Below are 27,947 nucleotides of genomic sequence, written 5' to 3' on the forward strand. Positions count from 1 at the left end.
CAAGGAGCAGTTTTTCTGCAGACTGCCTGATGTTCTCCTCCACAATCTCCATGTTTCCTCTTTTCTCATGATGCCGTTTCCTTCAGACATGACTTGTAACTGAGCAGTAAGTGAGTAGAGAAGTGCTGCAGGTCCAGCTGAGCTTTAGTGTGTCTGTCTTGGAGAAGTGGAGTCCTCCTTGGTCTGATCCATGGAGACCAGCCTTGTTCTTGGTCTGATGGAGTGTCTGATGGACATGTTGCTACCAGAACTGCTCACATTCATCAGGATGCTCTTGGTGCTGATCCTTGGATTCTTCTTGTCCTCTACCATTCTTCCAGTGCAGGGCTCACGTCTGTCTTCCTAGCAGCCCTTTGACATGTTCCACAGTGTGGAACTCCTTGGACTTATTCACCAGGCTTCAAACTGTGGACACTGGACCTGGAAAACACTCTGATATGACTTTATAGCTTTTAAACGTCTTATGAGCAGCTAAAATGTGGATCTGGAGGTCCTCACTGAGCTCTTGACTAGAGAACTACTGCATCAGTTGTTCTAAATTTAGTTTTAGAGTATTAGAACACTCTAGAACATGGTAGAACTTACCAGGAACATTTGGAAAAAGCTTCATTCGCTCAAAAAGTTGCACCAATTCTCAGGAATATAATTAATTTGGACATGCATTTTTAGATAGGTCAACTTTATCATCTCTAACACAACATTTTACTGTCTTTTGTCACTTGTTTCTGCAATTTCTAGCCATAAGAAATATATTAGTTGAAGAAAAACTCACGATGATTCACAATTTGTATGACTTTATAACCTTTAAATGTCTCGTGAGCAGCAACAACTTGCAACTGGATGTCCTCAATGAGATCTTCACTAGGAACTGACTAGAGACCTACTACTGGTAGAAAATGGCATCTGGATTCTATATTTTCTGAAAAACTTGTAACAATTTAGGGTATGAATAATTTTGGACATGACTTTTTTTGTAGTGAAAATGGGAAAAGAAAACATAAAAATAGTTTAAATTCATCACTAACATCTCAAACACAATGCCTTTCTGTGTTTTTTTTTCACTTGTCATTTCCAGCCAGAAAAAATCTATCGTTTAAATAAAAGAGTCACAATAAATCGGCATTTGGCTTGAAGATGAGTCATTTTGAGCTCAAACATCAAAAGTGTTTGTTGCTGAAAAGCTTACATTAAAGGACAGAGAAGTGAACTTTTACTTGTGAACAAATGTGGTTTTAGGTGGTGACCGCAGTACGAAAACAAAACTTTTAGTGAGAAACAGCTGCTCTCGGTGACTTAAACTTTAACTCTGGGCTTCTGCGATGAGGGATTTCTACTTTTACGCAATCTGCGCTGACTGGTCCAGGTGCAAATAAGAAAAAAAAAAAAGAAAAGAAACGGGGCCAAACACACACACACACACACACACACACACACACACACACACACACACACACACACACACACACACACACACACACACACACACACACACACACACACACACACACACACACACACACACACACACACACACACACACACACACAGCACACAGGATCCGCGGCCAGATGACGTTGCCATTTGTTTCGCGGAAGTGGCTTCTGTCGTGACCGTGGAGGGGGGAGGCAAGGGGGAGGAGGAAGGGAAGGAAAGGGAGAGGAAAGAAGAAGTTCACACTCATCTCTTATGAAGTTTCTACCCAAAGAGTTCGGCTCCCGGCGGACGGAACCGATCGAGACTTTTTGTCCCGTTGGATGAACCGGAGCTGAAGTTTTTACGCAGCGGCGGCGGCGGCGGCAGCTCGGCGGGCAGGCAGGAGGGCAGGCAGGAGGGCCAGTGGAGGCGCAGGGAGGAACAGAGCTGGTGAGTTGCTCGTTAAAAGTTGACCACACTTCTTTTTGAGGCATGGTTGGGTCTGGACCGTGCGCGCCGCGCCGTGCGTCAGCCTCCCCGCACGTCTCCAAAGTTGGAGGAACGCGTCTTTGTGTTTTGTTGTTCTGCACGTTTGTGCGTCGGGTTACCGTAAAATAGCTGCGCTGAATGCTTGACTTGTTCCCTGTCCTGCTGTCAGACGAGTTTTTTGGGTTTCAGTGTTGGAGCCTGAAGCCTCAGAGGAGCAGAGTGAGTGTAGCTTCTGCCCCAGTGGTGGTTGAATGTTGAGAAATCAGGTCAGAACTGGAGAGAACTTCACGAACGTGGTGTTTGCAGCCTATTACACACCGGAGCTGCGATGATCAATCGATTAATCATCAACTGTTTCGTTTTGAAATGGTGAAAATGTTGATCAGTGTTTCTCAAAGGCCAAGAAAACCAAAGATTTTCAGTTACTGTCATAGAGGAGCAAATAAACCAGAAAATATTCACATTAATGATTTGATCATTATCAGAAAAGTTGCTGATCAGTTTAAAGTTGACATCTATTTGATTGATGGATGTATTGTTGCAGCTGTAAACTGTATTTTTTGCCATTTTCTGACATTTTAGCGACCAAAGGACTAATCAGTTAATCAATAATGTCAAAAAACTCACTAGTTGCTGCCTTAGTTAAACATCCCAGCCAAAATGAATAGTTGTCACCTTAAATGATTCAACAATTTCATTTTAAAATGTCAATAAATGGCGAAAATGTTGTTTAGGGTTTGCCAAAGACCAAGAAAAGTATCCTGCCACAAGATATTCAGTATAACTTTCATAGAGGAACAAAGAAACCAGAAAATAGTCACATTTAAGAAGCTGAAATCATAGAACTTGGACTTTTTTTCTTAAAAAATGACCCAATCTGATTTGATCATTATCTAAAAAGATGCTAATCAGTTTAAAGGAGACATCTGTTTGATAAATGGGTGTATTGTTGCAGCTATAAACTGAATTTTTCACCATTTTTGACATTTGAGAGACCAATCGACTAATCGATTAACCAGGAATGTAAATATTCACTAGTTGCAGCCTTAATTAGAGTTGTAATGATTGTCGTCTTTTAATACTGTTTTAATAGTCAATCATTTAATCGATTTGAGTGATTTTCTTTAGAAAAAGTCTAAATTCTCTGATCGCAGCTTCTTAAATGTGAATATTTTCAGGTTTTTCTCCTCTATGACAGTCCTGACTGATTGATAAGTTGATTAAAGCTGCAATTATTTGTTAGTTAGTCGATTTGTTGTCAAATATTTTAACCAAATCTACTAGTAAGTAACTTTGTTAAGAAAAACAGTCTAAATTCTCTGATTGCAGCTTCTTAAATGTGAATATTTTCAGGTTTTATGACAATAAACTGAATATTTTCGGACAAAACAAGACATTTAGGAAACACTAATTGACATTTTACAGACCAACCAACTAATCGATTAATGCAGAAAACACTGAACAATGAAAATAATTCTTTAGAGTTCGTTAGAGTTGAAAGGTTTGGTTGTTCTGCAACAATTAGTCAATTAGTGGTCAAGTATTTTTCATAAACTTTGGATCAGTTTGAGTAACTTTCGGGGAAAACAAAAAATTTCAGATTTTAGCTTCTTAAATGTGAATATTTTCAGGTTTCTTTCCTCCTCTGATAGTATACTGAATGCATTTGAGTTAAAAAAAAAAAAAAGACATTTTGACGTTAATTGACATTTTGCATTGACAGCTAATCGATTAATCTAGAAACTATTCCACAATACTTGCAGCCATAATTAAACACCATAATATACTCAATTCAAGGTAGAATTGTAAAGATTAACTGATTAATGATTAGTTGATTAGGGCAGTGACTGAAAAAGGTCAAAATTATCTGATTTCAGCTTCTTAAATGTGAATATTTCCTGGTTTCTTTGCTCCTCTATGTCAGAAAACTGTTTATCTTTGGGGAAAGTGACATATTTTTCATCTGGGGCTTTAGGAAACATTGATTTTTCACCATCTTTTGACCTAATTGGCCGATCATTGGTTGGTCACTAATTTAAGATGACACATATGATTATTAAACAAACACTTAAGTCATATTTACTTCAGCACTTTGTCTACAACTTCTTCATAAAAGATTCAGGACTGAGGTCAGATACAAACCACATTTTTGAACATCCTTTGTAGAAGGTTAGAGTTTTTTTTATTTTAAAGTTTGTTTAAATCCAACCGCAGACAAAGGAAGTAGGACTGATTCATGAACCGGTTATCATGAGAGCGTCTGTCTGCAGATGATTACAGTAAAACTCATTTAGTCACCAAAACAAGGGAATCATTGTGCGACATTCGTCTTAAATTCATATAAATCACATGTGGTTTCAGACGCAAAAAACAGCAACACTGGTCTTTAGAGAAAGGCTTAATATCTGATCCAGTAGCCTGATAAACCGTCAATATCTAGACAATAATCATCAGCTGCAGCCCCAAAATTAGTGTTTTAAACTAAAATTATGTGAGAGAGAAGCTGAATTGTTTCTTGATTTGTCAATTAGTTGTTTGGTTGAACAATTTATTGGTCAATTGTTGCAGCTCTGATCAGCTCATTGATTATTCTCCAAATCTTCTCTGACTTAGTTTGGCAATATTGCAGTGTCTAATAGGGCTGCAGGTAGTTTGCATTTATGTAGCTGATTATTTTCTAGATTAATCGATTAATTGGTTGGTCTATAAACTGGCAGAAAACAGTCACAAATGTCCATCAGTGCTTCCTAAAGATGACAAATGTCTTGTTTTGTCCAAAAATATTCTGTTTATCATCACAGAGGAGGAGAGAAACCAGAAGATGTTCACATTTAAGGAGCTGCAATCTGAGAATTTTCACTTTTTTACTTCAAAAATCACTCAGATTAATTGATATTTAAAAACGTTACTGATTAACCATTTGATTAATGGAATAGTTGTTGCAGTTCACCTTCAGGTTGTAGTTGAGTATATTTTTCACAGTTTTCTGACATTTTAGAGACCAAATGACTGATCAGTTAATTGAATATGAAAATAGTTATCAGTTGCAGTATTAATTAAAAACTAGAGCTGCAGTTAGAATTGATTAAATGTCAGCAAAGTCTTAAATTCTCTGACTGAAGCTCCGTAAAAGTGAATATTTTCTGGTTTCTTTCCTCCTCTATGATGGTAAATTGAATATCTTTTGGCAAAATATTTGTCGTCTCGGACTTTGGGAAAATTTATCACCATTTTCTGACATGTCAGAGACCAAAAACCCAATTAATTGATCAAAAAAAGTGATCAACAAATTTATTGAGAATGAAAATAATCATTAGTTGCAGCTTTAGATACACTGTAATGTTATTATTATGGGATTTCTTGCTTCCTTTATGACAGTAAAGTGAATATCTTTGGGTTATAGACAAAACAAGCTGGTCCAGATGCAAAACAAGCGACTCTTGAGGATGTTATCTCAGACTTCGAGGAACACTAACCAGCATTTTTCCACCATTTTTTGCCATTTTAGAGACCAAAAACCCAACTGATTGATCGAAAAAGTGATGACAGATTAATCGGGAAAGAAAATAATCATTAGTTACAGCTGCAAGTACAATATAAATCATTTTTAATGTGGTTTCTTGCCTCCTTTATGGCAGTAAACTGAATATATTTGGGTTTTGGACAAAACAAGACTTTTGAGGATGTGATCTTGGACTTTGAGAAACACAGATTTACATTTTTCACGATTTTCTGACGTTTTAAAGACCAAAAACCCAATTTATTGATCAAAGAATGTGATCAACAGATTAACTGAGAATGAAAACAATCATTACTTGCAGCTGCAGGTACAATAAAATGTTATTTTTATGGAGTTGGAAGAAGGAAGAGACTCGGTTATTGCAGTATTGACTGTGATTTATGGTCAGTGATTATTATGGGGGATTAAACCAGCCAATCTGTACACAATCAGACCATATAACCTCCACTGCTTCTTCTGTGCCGATCGTGTCCATGGAGACTGAAAACAGCCCTCAGATGTGTCGAAACGGGGTCAGCGTGGTGGAGTTAAAGTTCACCACGAGCGAGTGAAGGACAGACAAACTATTATGGAAACAGACTGAAGGGCAGGAGGGATGATTGAGGCGACTGAAGGCGTCTTATCAGGGTCGGACACACCGGCAGCCCCTGACACCACGTTATGCGCCTGCAGTTATCAGCGCTGATGAACTGGAGGCGAAGAGAAGGTCCAGTCAACAACACATCAACACACACATATATATATATCTATCAGGACAAACACAGACAGTCCGATCTGTCAGTCAGAGCCGAGCATCTCCGACCATTAAAATTGGATCTGTCCGGCTCTGCTCAAACCCCATCAGTCGCCGGTAAACGTTTCGGCCGTGATTGACGGGACGGCGGGATCGTTACGGACGAAGCTTTGACAGGTCTGCAGACGGACACACAACCCGGGCCGGAAATCAGCTGGGATTTTTATATACAAGGAGAACGTTAGCGTCGATATTAGCCTCGAATTAAACTCTGCTACTGAGCTGCTGTTAACATGTTGACGCGTCTGACACTTTAAGACGACATCGTGGGGCCAAAACAACTAATCAGACACTCGATAATGAAAATATTTCTTAGTTTCAACCCAGTTAGATGCACCAATATTCTCAAATTAACTTGAAAAGATTAATTGATTGATCAGTGAGTCATTTATAGCTGCAACAACTGATCATTAGTTGTTCAGTTAATCAGTTAGAGTCACTTTTTAAGGGAAAAAAATGAAATTCTCTGATTTCAGCTTCTGTATGTTTGGATTGTGGAAAAAAAATAAGCTACTGTCAGGCATTATCTTGAGCTTTGGCTAACATTGGTCGACATTTTTCACCATTTTCTGACACTGATTGGTTAAAAAAGTGATCAACAGATTGACTGGCAACGAAAATAATTTTTAGTTGCAGCTGCAGGTAGAATTTAATGTTGTTTTTATGGAGTTGGAAAGGAGGTTATTGCAAGCTTTTCTGTGATTTCATCATCAGTGGTTATTATAGGGGATTTAAACAAGCAGTCAGTGGAAACGTTAGCGTGCATATTAGCCTCGAACTGAACTCCTGACAGGACGTGGAGACTCGTGTGGGTGTCTGATGTGTACGTCCGTCCGTCGGTGTGTGTTTTTAGCCTGGAAACAGGCCGTAGGAGTTTGTTTTTGAGGTCGTAGCGTGTGGTTGTCCCTCGCTGCTGCTACACAATGGGCCCGAGCCTCGGCGGTGCTTCCTCCTGCGGAGCTCGCTTCACTGCAACACGCTGCTTCAGTGCAGCCGCGGTCTGATGGAAATCTCGGCCTGCATGATCTTAAACATGAGCTCGGCCTCCGTCAAGTTTGCAGAAAAAAAAGCAGAACCACAATCACACTGCGATGACTGCTGCATCCTGTATCGGTTTCTGTGATTGTCATATTGGCAGATATCGTCTTAATCGTGCAGAAAACTGAGCTGGAACCTGTCAGAAGTTGCATTTTCTTGCAGATCAGGCCTACAGGAGCTTTTCTTCTCACAATATATCAGGTCAGTTTAGGGTAAGAGGCCTTTAATACACAGCAGGTTCAACATAACCAAGATTTATCTCAATAAAATATTTAATTTCAGTCGATATAGATGATTTTTGAGCATTTTTGATGATCCGCTTTTAATAAAAAACAGAATAACAAAGGTTTAATTAGAATTTAACCACTTTATCCTCTTTATTAAGGCACTCAGGTGATAATTTTAATGTAAAAACAAGTCAAATAAATACATTTAGATGCATAAATAAGAATAAATAATGATAAGGGAATGATCTTGTGCTCCATTAACATCAAGTCCTTGCTTTTTTTTAGGTGGGACTGAGATTTGTTGATGCAACCGAACTTCTCATTTTAGTTTTGGACATTGATGGCATGTTGCATGAACCTATTAAACATACTTTCCTACTGTTTTTTTATGGACTCTTTACGTCTTAAATCATCTCTTTGTTCCACTAGTTTCTGCTCAGCTAGCTCCAATTTGCTTTAAAGTTTTATTGAATAAAATATGGATATTTATAAAAATATTTGTGAAATTTTAACCCAATATATCGAGTAGTATTCAAGATAATTTTTTGTAAAAATTGCACATCGACTCACTTTTCTCACATTGAAATTTGAGACTGTTTGATATCTCAGGAACTATTAAAGATAAAAAAACCTGAAATATTCACTGTTATTTTTCATCATAGCATTAAATCAGAATTTTGAAACTCCAGAAGTCTGTTCTACTTGGGTCAGACTCTCAAGCAATATTTTAGTTTTTTGTCCTGCAACTTGTCAAACCTGCTCAATCACTAATAAAAGTTCAACCTTTTTCTCGTGACCAAATACTTAATATTAAAGTATTCTACATGTTTAGTTTGGTATTATTGTGACCTGCAGCTGCATGTGGTTCAGAAAACCTCACTAGTTGACTTCTGCTTTATCAGTTTATCAGCTGGGACTTTCAGTATGCCAGTTTCCCCTTTCTTTTTCATATTTTAACTCAGCAATATTCAGAGATTGTTTTGTCTATTTGTCCAATATTACAGGTTTTAATCAACAGCGTGATGAGAAATAACAGAAAGAATTTCAAGTTTTTATCTTTAATAGCTCCTGAGATGTTGTTCAAACAGAATCAAATTTAAATGTGTGAAAAAAACTGCTGAAAATCGGATGAAGGGTACAGTTATCTCAGAGAGTATTTAATATATCAAAGTAAAATTTCACAGACATCATTTTAAATGTCTAGAGTTTATGATAAAAGAGTTCTAAGCAGATCAGAGACAGAATAACACAAATTCTGCTATTATTGGTATTTCTTGGAATCATTTAATCACCTACTTTATGATCTTTATTCTCTATTTTTGCAGAAATCTTCAGGAAGTTGCTCGTTTTTTGCAGGTTAGGGCTCCTCTATTATTCTTTATACTACAGGAGGTAATGCAACAGGTTGTCTTCTGCAAGAAAAGGTTGATTTATGATCACTTTATATGACATAATCCATCCAAGGTGGATCTGCCATAACTGTTCTCTGCTCCACATTATCCCTTGTGTTGATTTCAGATTAATAATAAATCACCAGTGAGTTAATTATCAGGCTGAAACATGTTAGATGCATTTAAATTTAGAGTTTAAACTGGATGTCAAACCATTAAAAAAAAAAAAAAAAACTGTGATAAAATTGCTGTTGCTATCTGAGCAGATGAAAAGTAAAAGCAGATTTGCTGATACTACTATAAATAGATAGTGGTTTCAGTGCACAATAGGAAAAGTGCCCTTAGAGGAAATTGATATTTGCAGACCAGACTTTAATCAGGATTTATGACTTTAGGGTTGATGACGATGAGATAGTTGCATTAAAGTTCACCTCAACCTGATTTATTATCATCATGACTGGACTTGATGTTACCAAACAATATTTCTTTTACTTTTGAGGAACACCCGGATGGTTTTAGTTTCTTTTTTAGTTTATTATGTAAAGGTGAGATCACTCCTTTATCCTTATTATTTTTATTTATGTGTCTAAATTTATAATTTTTCAGTGTCATTGTCGGGTTTACATTAAAATTATTATACATGTGCCATATTAAACAGGTTAAAAAAGTTAATTCAAATGAAACCTTTATTTTATAGACCACTAAAATGATACTTATCCATCATTGTCAACTGAAATTAATCATTTTATCATGATAAATCATCTGCTCTGTTGTCCAGCTCTACTGTGAGGAAATTAAAAACTTTCCCTCAAACTAGAACTCTGCAGCTTGTGTTGTTTTTCTGAACTAAAATGAAGTTTGCAAAGTTCTGACTAAACCCTCTGAAGCCCAAAAGGGTTTGAAAAGCATTTTATCTTTTTTAAAAAATGTCAAAATTACACCATTTATCAGCTACAAACTGTCTGATTTTAAACTTTCAGACAGTCCTTGAACTAATCCAAGCTTAAACTTGTGATATTTCACCGAAATTACTTTATTCTATGTGTCTTACTTAAAAAAAATCCCCAAAATAAATTCTTTGCTTTAAATATATTCTGTAAAAAACAAAAAAATCTGTGATCGTTGATATAAATGTGAAACTTTTAAGGCCTCAGATGTGACCAACAGTTAGTTCACAAAAATTCAGAGTTTTAGATGAATTTCAGGTTATGTTTAGACAGAGACGATAGCAGAGAAGTACGGAAATTAATGAAAACTGTAAGTATTTAAATAAATATATATGTTTTTTCCAGTATTAGTAACACTTATGGGCTCATGGAAAGGAGTTGTGCATGTTGATGCCACATTTATTTAAATATTTGTGAAATAATTGTCAAAGAAATTAAGCTTTTGACAGTTTTTTCCTGATTTTTATCGTCATAACTGGAGTTCTCTCTCCTTCTTCATGGTTGTTCTGTTTCCATAGAGGTGTAGGACTTTATATTGTGGTAAAATTGAGGGGAAAATGCAACAAAAAAGAAGCACCCAGCTTGGATTCCAGAGGGTTAAACCAAGAAATGTCTGCAAACAAACCCTAACCAAGCAGTTTCGATCCTCGCCGACGCTGCAGATGCGTTAAAAGATGGCGCTCAGAGAGTTTCGCTGATGAAATAACAGTTTGTGGCCAATAAAACTGTTGCAGCAGCGGAGGGGAGGAAGTTGTAAGTGGAAGTTGTAAGTGGAGCGAGGCCGGCGGCGGCGGCAGCAGCAGGAAGGGAATGATGGCAGCAGATAGAGATGTGGGAGTGTGGTTAGAGGGGGTGGTGGAAGGGGGCTGGCACTGCCCAAAATAGCCGGCTCACATGTTGGCTGGTGAGCTCTGAAACCGACCTCCCGCTGGATGCCTGGATAATCTAATGTGGCTCTGGTTGTCCATTGCAGTTTTTTTGCCCTTGTCCTTGCCTGCCTGCATGCGAAGCTTCTTCTCTGCTCTTCTTCTCTGCTCTTCTTCTCTGCTCTTCTTCTCTGCTCTTCTTCTCTGCTCTTCTTCTCTGCTCTCGTCTCCGTAATGCGAGCTGATGTTCAGCAGCAGCCCGGACTGGCAGCGGTCCAGCGGGGGAAAGGTCAGCGGCTCGGCCGTCTCCTCGTCCACGCTCGTGTTTTCAGGCCCAGTGTGCGTAAAGGAAGCTGAGTCAAATCACATTACACACAAACACACAGTCAGCCGGACACTGGCAGCACATGAGGCCCTGCAGCATCTAAACCACACTGGGAAAACATATTCTGGAGAAATCTGACGTCCAAGCACTGTACTGTACTGTAGAAAACGTGAAAATTGTACTTTTTATTGTGGAAATTATGTACCGTTTTGACATGTTTTATTTTTACAATAATAAGAATAATAGTAACTTTATTTGTATAGCACCTTTCAGAAGAACATTCACAAAGTGCTTTGACAGGTAGAACATAGTGATAAAAGAGAACTTTACATGTTTATTTACATGTCAATAAATGTCCTAAAAGCCACAAATCTTACATCACTCAGAATTTGTTCAGTGCAAAATTCCCTCAAAAAATAAATAAATAATAATATTAAAAACAAAACAGTTAAATTGCAATGTAAAAAATGTTTTTAAAAATAGAAAATTAAAATTATATGTATTAGATTTAAATACAGTAAAAAGCTATAAATTTAAAATAATAAATAAAAATACTTTTTTATTATACAGGATTACAGCTTTTTTTTAAACAGTTTACATATGAATTCGTGCTTTTTCTGTGATTTTTGTTACAGAATTATTATTATTATTTAGTATTATTTTCTGAAAATCATTAAAATACTTACTGCATTTAAATCCTTAATATGCATATTTTTCTTTTGAAATACCTGTAAAATAATAATGTTTTTTTCTGATTTGAATACATGAGAAAAAAAAGTGTAATTTTATTTCAAACATTGTAGAAGAACAATTTAGCATTTGTAAAAAATACAGATATTTAATGTGGACATTGTTTACTGTTTTGACCTGTTTTGTTTTTTATGATTTAATACTTTTCTGTACTTTTTACGTACATACTGACGTTGCCATAAATCCCATAAGGAATCCATAATAACTCATAATTTATTTAGTTTAAAATTGCAAAAAGAAAATGTTAAAAATACTGTGACATGCTGTCATGTAAACATTGTAACAAACAAAAAAAATCTGTAAAATAATAATATATATTGATTATATTTAAATACAGTAAAATGGTGTAAATTTCAAATGGTACAACAACTAATAACTTTATAAAAATACAAATGAATGAATGAATTTTATTTTATTTTTACCGTTTACATGTAAATTAGTACTTTTTCTGTCATTATATTACATATTTCCTGAAAAAAATCCAAAATATCTGTAAAATAATATTTTTTCCAAATATGAATACCTGAGGGAAAAAAATTAATTTTATTGTCAAACACTGTCAAAGAACAATTTATCATTTCTAAAAATACAGATAATTATGTGGATATTGTTTACTGTTTTGTCTGTTGTTTTGTATTTTTTTTAGCTGATGTGTAAATTAATACTTTTTTCCTGTCATTTTTCCAGGATTTTATCTGTAATTTAATTAAACACTGAGAATTTTTGAAAAAAAAATCAGTTAAAAAAATCATACTCTCTTTTTCAATCCTCAATATACAGATTTTTTTTCAAGTAATGGCAAATATCTGTAAAATTATATTTTGAAAATAAATATTAATTGACAATAATGTTTTTTTGCAAATTTTTATGATATACAGAATTTTTCTTTAAAATAATATTTTTAACAATATTTTAATAATAAATATATTAAACAAAATAATGTATTTTTTCCCCTAAAATAGTGTAATTTAGGGAAAAAATTTATATTTTTTAAACATGTAAATAAATGCTTTTTCTGTCATTTTACTAAATCACTGTAATATAACAAAACAAGAAACTCTGTAAAATAAGAGTAATTGTCATTTATTTTTTAAAAATTCCAGCCAACAACAATTGAAACAGCATTTTTCCAGTGTAGATCGTCTCCCCTAATATTTCCTGACTGCCTGCAGCTTCCTCAGTCTTCCACACAGAAACCTAAACACCGTTTTGTTTTGTTTTTTTGCCGTACAGGCCGAGACACAGCCGTCCTACATGCAGCTAATTCCTTTCATTCCACAGGGTTTGTTTCGACACGCTCGCTGGATCACTGCCTCCTCCTGCTCTTCCTTTCTCCCACTTTCTCACGTCGGCGCTGCATCTCTATTCGATATCTCGGCGGTCCCATGACCCCTCTCCACAGCTGATCCCGGGAGCAAAGCATGCTGGGAGTGGAGCGGCTGCAGCGCTGCGATTGGCTCCTGTGAATGTGTGAACCGCCTGCTGATGTGCACTTTGGTGTTTTTAGGGTTTCAGATCTCAGGCAGCCTGTTGGCCGATGGAATATATGGTAAGAAATCTGAAGCATACAGCAGCTGGTCAGAAACACACGGCGGCACTGTGGTGAAGGAGTTTATTATGATACCGGAAACTGCTCCTGTACACACAGATAAACACTCAAGAAAGTACAATTTGGCCTACTTCTTCTCAGGAGTGTTACACAGTAGTTGAAGTATTCTAATTTTGGAGCTGCTTGATTACAGCAGAAACATACAAAATGATACCAAGGTTCTTATTCACAAAGGTGCACTAAAAATACATAATAAAAATCTAAATATATAAATGCACGAGTATAGAAAATGTAGACTGGAGATTAAATGTGGTTAATAAAATCTAAAATATAATTGAGCCCTATCACGTTTAAGCTGAGAGATTTTTTCCCGTCTCACAAAATTAAAATTTTATTGTGCATTTCCTATTTAGGACATGGGAAACATGACCTCGTAAATCAATAAGTTAATCTCCAAGCTGCTGTATACAGATGAGATTATAAAGAAAGTAATAAATCTGTAGAATTAGGCCTATTATTACTGTCTGTTCTGGGTGTTACCGTGTTATAAAACTTTTTCCCACTCCAATCCACCACAACATTTCCTCTGTTGGCCCAAATTAAATTAAGTTCCTGTTATAAAATACTGAAAGTTACATTAGCAGCTTACTGACTGCATCTTTGAACATTTTTTACAGGTTTATTTTGGAATATGTTTATAAATTCAACCTCTTAGCGCTGCATAGAAATGAAGTGTTACTGAGAAATGTTTCAGGTTAATATTATTCGACTTTATTGAAGTGTTGTAGCTCTGAAATGAAAAAGTTTCTGACCCTTTTAGCATAAAACAGGAGCATCATTCAAACCATCCTGAACAAAGCAGCATCTGAAAGGAAATCATATCGTATTTATTGCACATTCGGCATCTTATATAAAATATTTCCCCTGCAGCAGTCTGGAGGAAATGTTTCAATATCACTCCTGTGTTGTTTGTTTTTTCTCTTAAACAACCGTATGAACCTGGAAAAAGATGCATGAGTGATCGTGCAGCTCTGCAAATTTGTTAAACTTCCTTTACTTGATGGTTTATTCGGGGCAACCAGGTAAAACAAACGCAGCCCTGCTATAAATCCAGTCTTTGTTAACGCTAGAATGTGTTTTTAACCCTCTCAGCATTGAACAGTTTCATTTTTATTTACTGTAGGTTCATTTTTCACAGCAATATAAAGTCCTGCACCTCTACGGAAACAGAACAACTAGTCTTTTATGCAAAATGACACAGTTAGAATGCAGTTTGTCATGAAAACACAGCAAAAATTTCAGTACAAATGTTGAAACGAGCATAAAAGAACAACATATTCAATATTTACATACTGTATCATACATACTCTACATTTTTATAGATATTTCACTTTTTAACGTTTTTAAAACCGGTTTAAGCTTGATGTTTTTGGCACATCAGCTTGTTTCACCATGCTGAATGTATCTTCCAGCAGCCTGCTCCTCTGTTTACTATTTTCGAGCCATGCCACATTGATTTTATGGCTCAAATATGTTTTATTTTCCTTTTAATCTGTCTAAATTGTTTCCATACTTGTCTCCTCCCTGCAACAATAGAAGTAGAGAAAAGTTAACAATGTCTTTTATGCCTCTATGCAAAATGACACAGGTAGAATGCAATTTATCATGCAAAACAGCAAAAATTTTAGTACAAAACTTGAAACGAGCATAAAAAAAGCAACATATACAATATTTCCATATTATATTACACATACTATATATTATTGTAGATATTTCACTTTTTAAAGTTTTTATAACCTGCTCAAACAATGTCTTTTATGCAAAGTGACCCAGTTTTCATGCAATAGATTTTTTTAAAAATTAAGAATTTATTGATATTTATTTAGAATTTTATGTCTTATTATCACAATTTTCAGCTTAAATTTTACCATATTTGCGTATAGAACTATAAACAATGCATGGTTTGTTAAATCACTGTCAGAAAGTTAAAAATCACTGACAATTTTGTCTGTTTTTACAGTTTCTGGCAGGTAAATGGAGTCATTTTAGCCTTTTTTTAAAAAAGAAAACCTGCCTGATGGATGTTGGGGCTCAAACGGTTAAATAGTTTTATTGATGTGTTGATTTTGGAGGCTGCAGTTTGTGGTTCTGTCTAACTCTGTTGCATAAGGCTTAAAAAATGAAGCTTACATCCTTCATGAAGCGAGACGCTGGTATTACTTAAAGGATTACTGCAGAAGACCACATCAGGTTTAGTCGGTTCAGTGTGTTCACTCGTCTTTTTAACCCTCTGATCCCAAAAACCCGACTTCAGAGGCATGTTTTCTTTTAATAAATCTCTAAAATTACACCATTTTCAGAGCAAGAAGCTGTAAAAACAGAAAGAATTGTCAGATTTTCATATTCTTTCGCATTTAGATCAGGAAAATTAACCAAATCCAAGGGTGAAATTGTGATATTTAATTAAATTAATAAAATATCACAATTAATTAAATAAATAATTAATTAAATTCTTTTATTCCACTTATCTCGTGAAATGAAATTAAAATGAAATAAACCATTTTAACTCTCCGGATTCTGTAAAAAACTAAAAATTCTGTGCTCTTTATTGCAACCGAAAAGTTATTCGTGATTTAACTGTGACCAACAGTCATGTGACAAAAGTTAAAGGAGTTTTCGGCTGAACTGCAGGCAGTGTTTACAAAAAAATTAAATATGTAAGTAATAAAATATCCATAGTGATGATGTGGAGTCACATTTTTTCAGTACCTGTTGGCAAAAAGTAGCATGTGTTTATTCCATTTTTTTTTAATATTTTGCAAAATGCACAAAGAAATTAAGCCTTCTTTTTCATGATTTATGGGATTATAGCTGTGTCATTCTGCACTGTAGACATTTCAGAATTCTCTCCATTTCTTCATGCTTGTTCTGTTTCCAAAGAGGTGCAGGACTTTATATTGCAGTGAAAAATGTGACAGGAGCACAGAAACGCCCAGAAACTGCTCCGAGTTCAGTGGGTTCAGCTAAATTTAGGATGAATTTTGCCTTCACATATGGAGGTTTATTTTTTTTTTTTTTAGGAACACAAAAACATGATGATTCTGTCAGCATCCCTGAGCCACAGTGTGTCGGTGTGTTTCCCTGGCTGTGGGTGGAGGAAACTGTCTTCACCGATCACTACCGATCATGACCCTGATTGATTTATGACCCTGAATGATGGTCTGCTTCTCTGCACTTGTCTGATTGTTTTTCCTCCTTCACATCTCTGAGTGGATAATAGTGAAGCACGTGGTATCGGTGTGGTGCTCAGACGGGGTAGTGCAGAGACTCTTTATGTCGGGGTGTCATCTGAGGAGACAGTTTTTCTCTGCAATGTAAAGTCCTGCACCTTTATAGAAACAGCACAACCAGGACTAGAAGTGGATAGAACTCACTAATCTCTTTTATGCAATATGACTCAGTTAAATAGCAAAAATCCTTAAAAAAAAAAAGAATAAAATTCAGCTTATATTTATTTGATTATTAATTTATAAAAATTTTAAATACCCAGAAACAACATTTTTCCAAGTGTCCCCAGCTGTTATCAATACTGAAAAAAATAATTTGTGACTCTACATACTGTAGATACTTACCTATTTACACGTTTAATTTGGCTACATGCTTTTTTCCTGTCTATTTTGTGTGAATGCAGCCTGCAGTTACTGGATTTTCATCACACAACTGTAGGTCACAGCTGAGTCACTAATAGCTTCCTGATTGGGGCAAAAGTTGCAGAATTTTTAGGTTTTTATGGAATGTAGTTAGTTCAAACGGTCTAGTTTTGGTGAATTTTTAAATGAGACGTGTTAAATAGAGTGGTTTTGATGAATTGTTGTGATTTTCAAATGTCTTTTATGCAATATGACTAAGTTAAATAGCAAAAATCATAAAAAAGAACAAAAGGAAGCTGAATTCATTTGATTATAATTTATAAAAAATAAAAATACCCAGAAAAACATTTTTCCAAGTGTCCACAGCTGTTACCAATACTGAAAAAAAGCATTTGTGACTTTACACACTGTAAATACTTAACTATACATTTTTAATTGTTTCCATGGTTTTTTTCTGTGTATTTTGTGTGAATACAACCAACAATTGCTAAATTTTCATCACGTGACTGTTTGTCATAGCTGAGTCAATAATAGCTTCATAACTGGGGCAAGGAGTGCAAAATTTTTTAGTTTTTTACAGAATGTAGTTAGTTCAAACGGTCTATTTTTAGCCCGTTTTTGCATGAATATATTGATGAAATGTTGTGATTTTCAAACTGCATGTTTCACAATGTTCTGCATATCAACTCTTAAAAGGTATCTCAGCATGCTGAATGAACCACCAGTGAATTTGAAAGCATGTTTTCTTTTTAAAAAATGGCAAAACTACACCAGTTATCAGACTAATCAACTGTCAAAACAGAAAGAATCATCAGATTTTCTTAACAGCACTTCATGTTAAGTGCTGTTAAGAAAATTGACCACATCTCAGCTTGATATGCAATGACATTTCATTTAAACAACTATATTTGCAAGTTTTGTTTAAAAAATTGCTAAAAAATACACTGTTTACACTAACCATATTCTGTAAAAACTAAAAAAATTCTGCACTTCTTTTTGTAAACGTAAAGCCATTAGTGATCCTGCTGTGACCATCGGTCACTTAACATTAATTGGAGAGACCATTGGGTTGAACTGCAGGATGCGTTTTCACAACAGATTCAATAGTAAGTGGCAAAATATTTAGAGTTTGTAGTGCAATGACTTTTTTTTTTTATTTATCAGCGGTGGTAATGTCTGTGGAGGAAAATTCAAGCTTCAAGATTCAAATTTTATTGTCATATGCACAGCAAAGAAACATGTTTCCCTGTTCTATGAAATTCTTTCTTTGCTAATCACAACGAATGCCAAACAATAGAAATCTACCTACAAAAAAGATAAATAGAAGTAAAATAAAACAAAATTAAATAAAAAATTGTCAAAATATGAAAATAGATCAATAAAGGCAATGGAATGTACAAAATAAGGAGTAATATTGTACATTTTTCTATTATTGTAAAACATATAATGAAATAAATTGTATTTTCCCCCCTTGCATTAAGATTTATGACATTATACATGTCTCATTCTGCACAGCAGACAGTTTTACCTTAAATGACCCTCTGCTTCTCTGCAGTTGTCTGGTTTTCCTCCTTTACATCCCGGAGGTCAGATAAGGTAGTGCAGAGTCTCTTTATGTTGGGGTGTCATCTGAGGACTCGGTTGTTCTCTGCATCATGAAGTCCTGCACCTTTATGCAAACAGCTCAAACAAAACTGGAAGCAAATATTACTCAGAAGGGTTTTATGTGCAGAATGACACAGTTAGAATGCCATAAATTATAAAAAAGCTGAATTTCTTTAATTATTAATAGTACAAAAAGCCTAAACAAAACCTGGCGTTGCCATTTTTCTAAGCACCCACAAGTAATTCCAATACCAGGATAAAAATGGTGGCTCTACATAGTACAGATTATTTACAGTTTTGCATCTTTCATACTTCTTTGCATAGCAATTCTATAAATATATCTCACCATGCTCAATAAACCCATAAACCACTAGAGAGTTTCAAAGGCATTTTTTTCTTCAGAAAAAGTGCCAAAATTACACCATTTATCAGCCAGAAACTGTGAAAAACAAAGAATAATCAGATTCTTACCATGATATGTGGTTCTGTCTTGAAAATGATCCAAAGTTAAGCTTAAAACAATGAACCTCATCAAAATCCTCGTGGTGAGACACATGGTGAGATATCTTTCTAGTGTTAATGTGAAGAGTAGTGGGGAAAATGCATGATATTTCAGCAAAATTATTTTTTTCTGCATGTCTCATATAAAAATTCACCAAAAATAAAACCTTTGAAGCAACCAGATTCTGTCAAAAACAAAAAATTCTACGCTTTTTGGCGCAACTCAGAAGATATCAGTGACTCAACTGCGACCAACAATCATGTGACAAAAATTCAGAGACTTTTCAACTAGACCTAAAACTGATGCACATGATGATGGTGTGGTGGTCAGATGAGGTAGTGCAGGGATTGTTTTAGTCGGGGTGTCATCTGAGGACTCGATTGTCAGGGTGTCATCTGAGGACTCGATTGTCGGGGTGTCATCTGAGGACTCGATTGTCAGGGTGTCGTCTGAGGACTCGATCGTTGGGGTGTCATCTGAGGACTCGGTTTCTCTCTGCAATGTAAAGTCCTGCACCTTTATAGAAATATAGCTAGATGCAGAGAGAACTCAGATATTTTATCTCCTGTGCAGTAAGACACAATTAGAAAGCCATACATTTTAAAAAATGAAAGCTGAATTTCTTTAATTATAGCATTTTAAAAAAACCTGGAGTCAACATACATCATCATTTTTCCAAGTACATACTGTGGATATTTCACTATTTGCATTTTTCCAAGCTATACAAACCTTATTCTGCCTGTCAACTCTAGAAAGATGTTTCACTATGCTGAATAAACCCTAAAACCCAAACGTTTTCTCTTTAATGAAAGTCAAATTATACTATTTGTCAGAATAATAAACTATAAAAACAGAAAGAATGGTCAGAAATTAAATCTGACGTGCAGTCCCGTCAGAATAATGAGCCAAATCTATTACTCTCATGCCATTTCAATAAAATCACTTTATTTGTACGTCTTGTTTAAAAATGTGCCAAAAATAAACCGTTTGAATTAACTAGATTCTTTAAAAAACAAAAAATTCTGAGCTCCTCAACACAACAGAAAAGCTATTAAGGACTTGGCTGTGACAGACAGTTATATAATAAAAATTCAGGGACTATTCGGGTGAACTGCAGGCTGTGTTTGCACAACAAATTCATCAAATGTAGTCGTAAATTATATATAATGTGTAGTATCACCATTTTTTCTTGCATACTAACACATTTGGGCACTTGCAAATGTTGATACTATTTTTTTCCATTTTATGAAGCAAATAATCAAAGAAATGTAACTTTTGTTCGTTATTTTTTATGATTAATGACATTATACCTGTGTAGTACTGCACTAAAAACATATTTTTACCCTAAATGACCGTCTGCTTCTCTGCAGTTGTCTGATTTTACCTCCCTCACACCTCTGAGTGCATCAGGCTGAAGCACCGTAGTGGGGTGTCATCTGAGGACTCGATTGTTGGGGTGTCATCTGAGGACACGGTTTTTCACAGCAATATAGGGTCTGGCACCTTTAAAGAAACAGCACAACAAAAGCTAGATGCAGAGAGGACTTAAAAATGTGTTCTGTGCAATAAGACTCAGTTATAATGGCTTAAATCGTGAAAACGAAACCTAAATTTATTTATGTATTTTGCAAAGAATTTAAAAAATGAGAATTAATATTTACACCATATTTTGTTACATTTTGTCTCTCTGCACATTAACTCTATAAAGATATTTCACCATGCTTGGGTGTCATCTAAGGACACGGTCTTTCACTGCAATGAAAAGTCCTGCACCTTTATAGAAACAGCACAACCCTGGATAGAGGTAGCTATTAATCAACAATGTCTTGTGTGCAGTATGGCACAGTTAGAATGTCATAAATCATGAGAAAGAACAAAAGAAAGCTGAATTTCTTTGACTTTTTATAAGAAAAAGAATCAAAATCCCCAAGAATTAACATGAAAAAATGGTTGTTCCACATGCTATAGGTAATTAACTATAGCGTCATATATTTATGACGCCCTCGATCTGTGGCGTTTCCTGGTTACGTCTTCGTCTCCCATAAATTTATTAAGAAAGTCTTGTTCCAAAGTATGGCGTTTGTGATGTTAAAACAGATTTTGCGTGGGAACTAGTTGGCGAGCGGAGCGGACGAATATGTCGTCATGCGGCGCTATACGAGGAAGACGGCTTTGTTTACATTCCCCGGTTGTATGCCACGTTGGATTGTGCTACATTCACTTTCTTTCATTTGTGTTGTTTTTTTGGAAACAATTTTTACTGTACGGTGTTTTTATGTCCTAGATTATGATTTTGCCACTGTGGTAGCGTAGATGAGTGACATAGATACTTGTGTACAAATGTGAGTTCCGACTTACAGCGAAAATCGCTTTACGTTACGCTACTCAGCATATCAGCACTAGAAAAATAATTAACTAAACTCAACAAAAACTCATCAGCAGGCTTCAAAGGAGTAGTTATTTGAAAGAGTTGCCAAAATTACACTCTTTATCAACCAGAAAATGTAAAAACACGTGATGTGCAGTTATGTTCGTAAAATTAACCAAATCTAATCCTAGAATCATGACATTTCACGAAAATCTATTTGTATGCTTGTCTCATTTGAAGATTTGCCAAAAATAAACATTTTGAAGTAACCAGATTCTGCAAAAACCAAAAAATTCTAAGCTACTTGTTGTAACCAAGAAGCTGTGAATTACTCAGCTGCGACCAACAGCCATGTGACAAAAAATTGTGGGACTTTTTGGTTGAGCTGCAGTGTTTGCACAAATTGAAAACCTAACTAGTAAAATATCTATTGCATGTAGAGCCACCATTTTTTCTGGCACTGCTAACCCCATTGGACACTTGGAAAAATGTACATTTTCAAATTTTTGTGAGGTAAATTATCATAAAAATTCAACCATAATTTTTTTCTTATTTTTGGATTTTTGTCACTCTAACTGCACAGAAGACATTTCTGAGTTCCCTCTACGTCTACCAACGGTTGTGCTGTTTCCATAAAAGCTCACAACTTTATATTGCAGTGAAAAAATGAGCTCAAAGTGATCAAAGGTGACAGGAGCAAAGAAAAAAACCCTAACCTAGAAACTACTTGGGGTTCAGCGGGTTCATCTGAATTCTAGATAGCACATGAATTATTCATTCACAGGAATATATGAAGGTTTTTTTTTAGTAACGCAAAAAATGATGATTCTGTCAGCATCCCTGAGCCACAGTGTGTCGGTGTGTTTCCCTGGCTGTGGGTGGAGGGAACTGTCTTCACCGATCGCTACCGATCATATCACTTGATTGGTTTATTAGCCTGATTAATGGTTCTCTGCCTGATTTTTCCTCCTTCACATCCCTGAGAGTACAATGATGAAGCACGTGGTGGTCGGACGGGGTAGTGCAGCGACTCATTTTTGTCGGGGTGTCATCTGAGGACTCGATTGTTGGGGTGTCATCTGAGGACTCTTTGCTTTACGCTCTTTATGCTTTATGGGTGGTTTCCTCGTCGGATGCTTTCTGTCTGTCTTTTTTTCCCTCCGTGTAGCAGATCAGCAAATATTTGAATGCCCGTCTTCCTTAAGTTTCACCAAGGTTACGCAGGGCGACCTCGTGTCACGGTCCCCTTCCTGCCATCCGTCTCCATCCTCTTTGAACTTGGTTTCTCAGGTTACCAAACATGAATTAAAAAGGGAGGAGCCTTCCAACGATCCAGCCTCCCCCCCGACAAACAAACATATCCGCCCTCCCCTTCCTCCCCCATTCCCGTGTGTATTACGAGTGCAGCATCTTGCCATGCATACACATGTACTCTGCTAAATGACTCTGGCTGCAGAGAGGAGGCTGGGGGGAGGAAGGGGAGGAAGGGGAGGAAGCATCGAGAGGAAGGGAAGGCACATAGAAAGAGAGAGAGAGGGAGAGAGAGCAAGAGAGAGAGGGAGAAAATGGGAGGCAGCATCACCCACCCAGACTGGGAGGAGGAGGGGAGGACAGACAGCAGCGTCCCTTTTAACAGACAGAGGTGGAAGGGAAAAGTGGGAATGAGAGGCAGACGTGAAGGGGAGCAGAGGAGCACAATGAAGGAGTGCCATTGTCCATGCTGGCAGCGCTGCCATTTCACCATCTGCTGAGAGGAGGAGGAGGAGGAGGCGGCCAAAACGGAGGAGAGAGGGTGGATGGAGAGGAGCCGCCGGCAGTGACTTTGTGAATCAATCGAGCGGAAGAAGAGGAAGAGCGGATCGGAGGCGCGAGCACGTTTTTCGGGGAGTGGACGGACGGGAAGCCGGAGAAAGAGGAAGGAGAGGATCTGTTTAAACATTAATGTGGTTCTCATGTGAACATGGAACCAGGCTTTACATGACTCGCCATGGATTATCAACTGCATGCTCTGTAAACCAAAAAAAGGAACTACTTTACATTGCCATTCATTAAAAGAAAAGAAAAAAAACAAGAACACTTAGGGAAATTAGATTAGATTCACTTTCTACAATTACTTTTTTTCCTTTTTGTGTAAATGTTTCTGATTTTCTATCTTCTAGGATCATTATTATTGTTAGCTGCTGCACTCGATATTCAGGTTGTTTTTATGCAAGTTTTTCTACACATCACTTGTCCTTTTAGGTGTAAACGTGTAGCCGTTTATACGTAGAAAGTGATTGTTGTTCTTTAAAAAAAAAAAAAAAAAATCCCATCCGAAGAGGAGTCGGTGCATGCAGCCGATGTGGGATGTCAACATTGATTGGGTTTTTATGGCTGGTGTGGTGCCGGTTGAAACTTTGATCATTTCCTGAACTGTATTGATCTTTCTAGGAGTCTGTAGTTTTTCCTGTTTGAAAAAAAGAAAGAGGAAAAAAAAAAGAAAAAAGCTCTAATGTGGAGCCTTTGATGCAGCAACTAATTGCCTGCCATGTGATTTGCAGTTATCTCTTCTTCTCGTGAAGGTTTTTCTGCTGCTGTCGGGACTTCTCAGTGTATATATCCACCGCAGGCATCTCTTTTTAATGTCTGTTGCCATAGCAACGGGCGGCAGCAGCAGACGGAAGAAGATGTAAAGTTCTTAATCCTTGTCTTATCTTTAAAAAACAAAACTGGTGCTGTTCTATTAGGTAACTGTATATATTCAGTAGAGGAGACTTGATTAGTCAAGTGCAGTTTTTAGCTCTCACACAGGGTTTGTTGTTGTTTTTTTTTCTTTTTTGTTAGTTTTTTTTTTTGGTCTTTACCAGACGAGGCTTTGTCTCAGCGAAGCTCGCCAGACTCCGTGAATCAGGGTTGTTTCAGGTCACCTGTCTCCCCCCTTCTCCCCCTCCCCGTTCTGAGGGTTCGTCTGAATCAGGTTGTTTCAGGTCCGCCCGACTCCCCCTTCCCACCACCCTCCCCCACCTTCCCCCTGCCGCCGAGTCGGCTCAGCCCGGCTTGTCCTGAAATTACCTTTACCGGTGACCGTTTTCCATCAGTCAAGGCTGATGTGCCATCACCAGGAAGGACTGGATAAATCACATTACTTGTACATATCAGTGTGTGCAGCTGCTGGGCCTCCCTACGGCCACTAATTACCAATCATTATCTGTGGCAGATTCCTGTTACTGTTTGTCTGTAGGTGACTCAGGATTTCTCTTCTTGTAGAGGTTCGTCTGCTCTGCAGTCACCTGACCTACACTGTGTTCAGTGCACTGAAACATCCTGGGCAGGGTTAACTCAGCAGCCCTTTCTTTTCACCTGGCCCATTAATGTTGGATCTTTTAATCCTCTTGTCTATTTAATAGGGACTGTTTTGTTTATTCCGCATGCTCGGGCGTGTTTCCTGACTTTTTCCAGCCATACTTCTTTACAGCTTTCTGGAGATCGTCCCAGCCTGTCTGGCGGCTCGTGAGTATGACTGGATCCTCCATGGTGCTTTTTGGCCAACACCAGATGGATGACTAGCTAGAGTTGCTAGACAATCCCTCTGTGGTGCTAGACTGGTGTAGGCGACTGTTCCTTTTGCCATGCGTCCGGCGCCCACTGCAAGCTCCCGCGCTGTACTTTGGGCACAGTTAGAAAAGTCGAAACCAACCCCTTTTTCGTTCGGCATTACTGAAACATTGGTGCCAAATTTAAAACCCGAGGTGCGTGCGAACCTTGTTCTCCTCTGAGGGAGTAAAGGTCGACGGATTGTAAATATGACGAGTGCCTGGGCAGCACTAAGGTGTCAGATCGTGTAGCGTCGCCTCCTGCTGAGGTGCTTTATTTGCGGGACTTTGCGAGAGACTGTTAATGTAAACAGACTGTTGTTTGCCTTCTAGGTTGGACTATGCAGAGTATGACTTGTGCGGCGTCTGAGAACTGAGAGCTAACCTGCTGCTCAATAAGCCCTGCCTTAGATAAGGAAGAGAGCTGTCCTGGAATAAAAACACGTGGCTTGTTCATATCATATGTCAAAACTCTTCTCTCAGGTATTATCTGGGCGTGTTATTTGAACTGGGCGGTAATAAAGTCACAAGGCAAGAGCACAGAGAAATCGGCGTGTTTTAAAACTGAGCATTTTCCAGCTGGGTCAGTGAGTTTGTGCTAACGTTCCTCTGGCGCCATTCAGGGAACCCTGGGTTGGGAAGTTCAAACCTGACCAATCAGGTCTCATTACCATCACAACAAACCCGCCGGTAGTCGTCATCAGCCAATGACCTACATTCTCCAGTGTTACATCACCACCGTGCTACTGCAGTGTGTGTCACTGTACCAGACACAGACAGCATCTCAACCTACCGCTATCTAATGGTGCTCCAGAAACACAAAAAAACATCCTAACCAAGGTGGCCAATCTTTAGGGAACACACTTGAACCAAGGCACTTGTTTTAGCCATATCAGGAACCTCAGTCAGGAAAGGGCCCAACTCTGCCAGCCCAGTCTTAACTTTTACTTTTCTTTTCTGATTTCTATCGGTGTCTACGGTGACCATGCCTAGCCTCTAGCCGTCTTAGAAGGGTTCGGAGAGGCAGTAGTGGACAGGGATCACCATTTATATACTAGACAGAGGGACTGTTAAACAGGACAGCCTGGAGAACGGGCGAGCAGACGAGGGAGGGGAGGAGGGGGAGATCATCTGGAAGAGGAGAGAGGAAGTGGTGGCGAGGGAGAGGGCGGAGGCGCTGGAGAGGCAGAGGTTGGCCGAGTACATTGTGTGGAGGAAGAGGGAGGACTTCCAGGATAAGCGAGGAGACAGGGAGAAGGGAGGCAAGAGCGCAGGGAAAGAGAAGGAGGCAGCGCCCGAGGTGATCTGGAAGAGGAGGGAAGACGAGGAGGGCAGGGAGAGAGCCAGGGCCATACAGAGAGGGCATGAAAACATTTGGAGGAAGAGGGAGCGAGAGTAGAAAAAGGGGAAAGTAGCTGCTAGCAAGAGCTGGAGCCTCGCCATACATCCTCCTCTCTCTTCTTTAGCAGCTTCATTCAGCTCTGCAGGTGCGCGCCGCGTTAGTATCGACCAGTTGAGGCTGTGTGTTGGTGCTCACGGTCCCCCCCTCTTCTTTTTTTGCAATCCCCTCGTTGGCTGCTAATAGGATTTTTATGGGCCCGTGTCAAGCAGGATAGAGCTGCTTCACACGTGCACAGAGATAATCAAAGAGGCATTGTGGGCAGGGAAGGCTTTTGCACTGCATGTAGACACATCACACCCCTCGGTGCAGTAAGACACGCAAAGTGAGGGGGCGGTCGGAAAGACAATCGCTTGTGTTGATTCTCCATGGTGCTGGCGACAGCTGAGTAGCTGGTCCTCGCTCAGAGGCTATTAAGCTGGGACAAGATACTCACAGATATTGTCTTACATTGTGGCAAAACACCAAGACGAACACTCTGCGGAGCGCCGTCTTCATCAGTCCCTGGGAACTCGCTGAAGCAGATTCAAAAGTGAACTGATGACAACATGAGCTGCACTGCTGCACTAAAAACTTTCTTCAGCTACGTTCTGCCACTAACTGGGACACCCCACTTTTCCTGCGCGCCTTTCCTCATCCTGCTTTCATCGTGGATAAAGCCGTTTTTAAAGCAGCTCGGTTTTGGCTGCGTGGTAATGAGTGGAGGACAAACAACCAGACAGATGGATGCAGCTCTCAGACGGAGCAAGACAGACAGATGGCTGTGTGTCCTTTCACAGAGAAACTTTGAATAGTGAGACAAAGAGACTTTGATTGAATCACTAGAGCCTGTGTGGACTTGTGCGGATATAAAAACTGACACTGCAGATTCATTATGGAGCTCGTTCCGAAAACCAAGTACACCCACTTTCGGAGTGAATCGCTGAGTTCAACTGATGAAACAAACTCCAATCCGTCTTCGTTCCCTCCGTCCAGTCCCGCCACCCCTCTCACTCCCTCCCCAGGTTTACCTTCCTCCCTCTCCTCCTCGTCTCTCACTCCCATTTTGCCCCCCTCGTCTCCCCGCCCCGCCGAGAACAGCCCCACCACCCTCTGCTCCTTCTTCCCCAGGATGGGATCCCTTCGCCTGGGTGTCTCTGCTACTCTACTCCCAGGACTGAAGGCCTCGAGCAGGTCGCAGCAGCAGCAGCCTCTTCAGGCGCCTGTCGAGTCCTCCGGGGATGACAGGAGCAGCTCCAGCTCCTCCCCTCCTCTCCATCACCCTGTTCCCCTTCTAACTGCCCCTTCTCCTCCTCCCCGACCTCCTCTGCAGGACATGAACCGGCTGGGAGGGGCGTCCAGGAGGGCACGGGTGGAAGGAGGGCAGCTGGGAGGAGACGAGTGGACGCGCCATGGCTCCTTTGTCAACAAACCCACCCGTGGCTGGCTGCACTCCGACAATGTGGTCAGCACCACCGGGGTTCCCTACACTGTACGGGTAAGTGAACTACACACTCTCACTAGCATAAATACAAAAATACACATTTCTCTTTCCAGTCTTTAA

At 38.3% G+C, this 27,947-nt stretch overlaps 1 protein-coding gene across 4 annotated transcripts in view; it reads left to right on the plus strand.

Moving 5' to 3' along the window:
- The first annotated feature begins 1,616 nt into the window (after window positions 1-1,616).
- Window positions 1,617-27,947, plus strand: part of shc1 (SHC (Src homology 2 domain containing) transforming protein 1) — a 47,478-nt gene continuing 21,147 nt past the window's right edge. Inside the window, exons 1-3 of one of the 4 annotated variants that reach the window (XM_023266461.3) lie at window positions 1,617-1,863; window positions 13,267-13,308; window positions 27,717-27,881. In XM_023266461.3, the coding sequence (XP_023122229.1) occupies window positions 13,297-13,308; window positions 27,717-27,881 (177 nt within the window). In that variant the 5' untranslated portion in view covers window positions 1,617-1,863; window positions 13,267-13,296. Of the gene's footprint in view, window positions 1,864-13,266; window positions 13,309-22,137; window positions 27,882-27,947 lie in introns of those variants that run through there. The other 3 variants (XM_023266462.3, XM_035946525.2, XM_023266460.3) reach the window with 3 other exon arrangements.

The sequence above is a fragment of the Amphiprion ocellaris genome, chromosome 9 (genome assembly GCF_022539595.1).
Source record: "Amphiprion ocellaris isolate individual 3 ecotype Okinawa chromosome 9, ASM2253959v1, whole genome shotgun sequence".
In the NCBI taxonomy this organism is placed as follows: domain Eukaryota; kingdom Metazoa; phylum Chordata; class Actinopteri; family Pomacentridae; genus Amphiprion; species Amphiprion ocellaris.